This window comes from Otolemur garnettii, unplaced genomic scaffold (assembly GCF_000181295.1).
Source record: "Otolemur garnettii isolate 467f Iridium unplaced genomic scaffold, OtoGar3 scaffold00102, whole genome shotgun sequence".
Classification (NCBI taxonomy): domain Eukaryota; kingdom Metazoa; phylum Chordata; class Mammalia; order Primates; family Galagidae; genus Otolemur; species Otolemur garnettii.
Genome location: NW_003852497.1, coordinates 1,089,039 through 1,090,714, shown reverse-complemented (window position 1 = coordinate 1,090,714; position 1,676 = coordinate 1,089,039). Strand labels below are relative to the sequence as shown.

The window sequence follows — 1,676 nt, the reverse complement described above, 5'->3', positions numbered from 1 at the left end:
TGCTGTGAGCTGTGAAGCCATGGCACTCTACCCAGGGGGACAGCTTGAGGCTCTGTCTCAGAAAAAAAAAAAAAGTAAAAACAGTAATAGACAATTGAGGACTGTCAGCTCCCCTGTCAGGAAACCTGGTCTCTACTCTCTACTCTTCTTTGGTATTGAGGAGAGTGTAGTTAGACATAGAACCTTCCCCGTGTTTCCAGAAATTCCTAGTCTAGCCCCGTTCTTCCTCCACTCCCCTTGGCAGCATAAACCTGGCCCTTGCTTCTCTTTATAGGAATCACAGGATAAAAAAATAGGGTCTTGGGCGGCACCTATGGCTCTAAGGAGTAGGGCACTGGCCCCATATACCGGAGGTGGTGGGATCAAACCCAGCCCCGGCCCAAAACTGCAAAAAATAAAAATAAAAACAAGGTCTCTCCCTGACCCGTAAAGCATCAGCTCATTGTTCACCCTGCCTTCTGTTCCTTTTCTCCTCAGGTGAAGAGTCACAGTTTGAGATGGACATTTAAAGGAGCAGCCCGCGGATGGAGCGTTGCCTGTGGGCCCCTCAGGGGCCCTTCTCTGGAGAAGAGCCACCCCAGCCAGGCCTTATGAAAGTTACCCTACTGGGGAGGTGTCTGGTGTGGGACCGGCCACCCTCGCCCTCGGCTCCCTGACTCAGGGCACCTGCCCTCCCTCCCTCTTTCTGAACACCAGCAGATACCTCCTTGTGCCTGCGCTGATGCAGGAGCTGCCACCGCAAGGTGGGGGCGACTCCCTCACACACACCCTGCAGCCAAGTGCCAGGAAGTGGACAAGGACCAGCCCTTCTGAAAGGTGGTCAGGCCCTTCCAGCCCCCTCCTCTGGGGCGTACCCACCCCTTCCGTTGCCTGGTGTGCCCAGGAAAGCTCCCCTGCCCTTCCTTCCCCGAGAGAGGAAATAAAGGCCACCAATGCCCTAGGGCCAAGAGTTGGGCCCCGTCTGAGCTCTTTTCAACTCTGTGTGGCAGGCGCCCCCTGCTGCTGTCTGTGAGCACGTCCACAGCCCTTTGCTACACAGTGTCATTTGGTCTGGCATGGTCCTGTAGGTAAGTACAGCAAGCAGCATCCTCATCTTACAGCTTAGGGCAGAGGCTCAGGAGAAGGTAGAATCTCACAGCTGGAGAATGATGCGTGGTCCGGGTCTCAGCTTGCTGCTCTTGATCTCTTGTTTTTCAGTGGCGAGCCCTGCCTCCCTTCTGAGTTTTCTGCCCCTTTCTCCTGTCCCCAAGCCTGTCAAGCTTGTCACCTGCCCCCTTGGGGCTGTCCCATGTGAGAGTCAAAGGGAAGACCCTGGTATAGTGATCAATCCCTCTGTGAGCAGTCAGGGGAGACACAAACTTGTGACAAGTTCTCTGCCTTGAGGACTTATTGAAACTTAAGCGTTGGTCAGCACTATGGCTGGAGCCCATGATCACAGCACTTTGGGAGGCTGAGGTGGGTAGATCACCTGAGCTCAGGAGTTTGAGACCATACTTAGCAAGAGTGAGACCCTGTCTCTAAAAACTGGCCTGGCATGGTGGGCGCCTATAGTCCCAGCTACTCAGGAGGCCAAGGCAAGATCACTCGAGCCCAAGAGTTTCAGGTTGCTGTGAGCTGTGACACCACAGCACTCTACCAAGGGCGACACAGTGAGACTCTGTCTCAAAAAAAAAAAA

General features: G+C 54.2%; 1 protein-coding gene across 1 annotated transcript in view; it reads left to right on the top strand.

Moving 5' to 3' along the window:
• The window catches only part of EIF4EBP1 (eukaryotic translation initiation factor 4E binding protein 1), a 30,534-nt gene extending 29,585 nt beyond the window's left edge, over positions 1–949 (top strand). The window contains exon 3 of the mRNA XM_003796293.2: positions 478–949. Coding sequence (XP_003796341.1) covers positions 478–509 — 32 coding nt within the window. The 3' untranslated portion in view covers positions 510–949. The remainder of the gene's footprint in view (positions 1–477) is intronic.
• Positions 950–1,676: the final 727 nt, after the last annotated feature.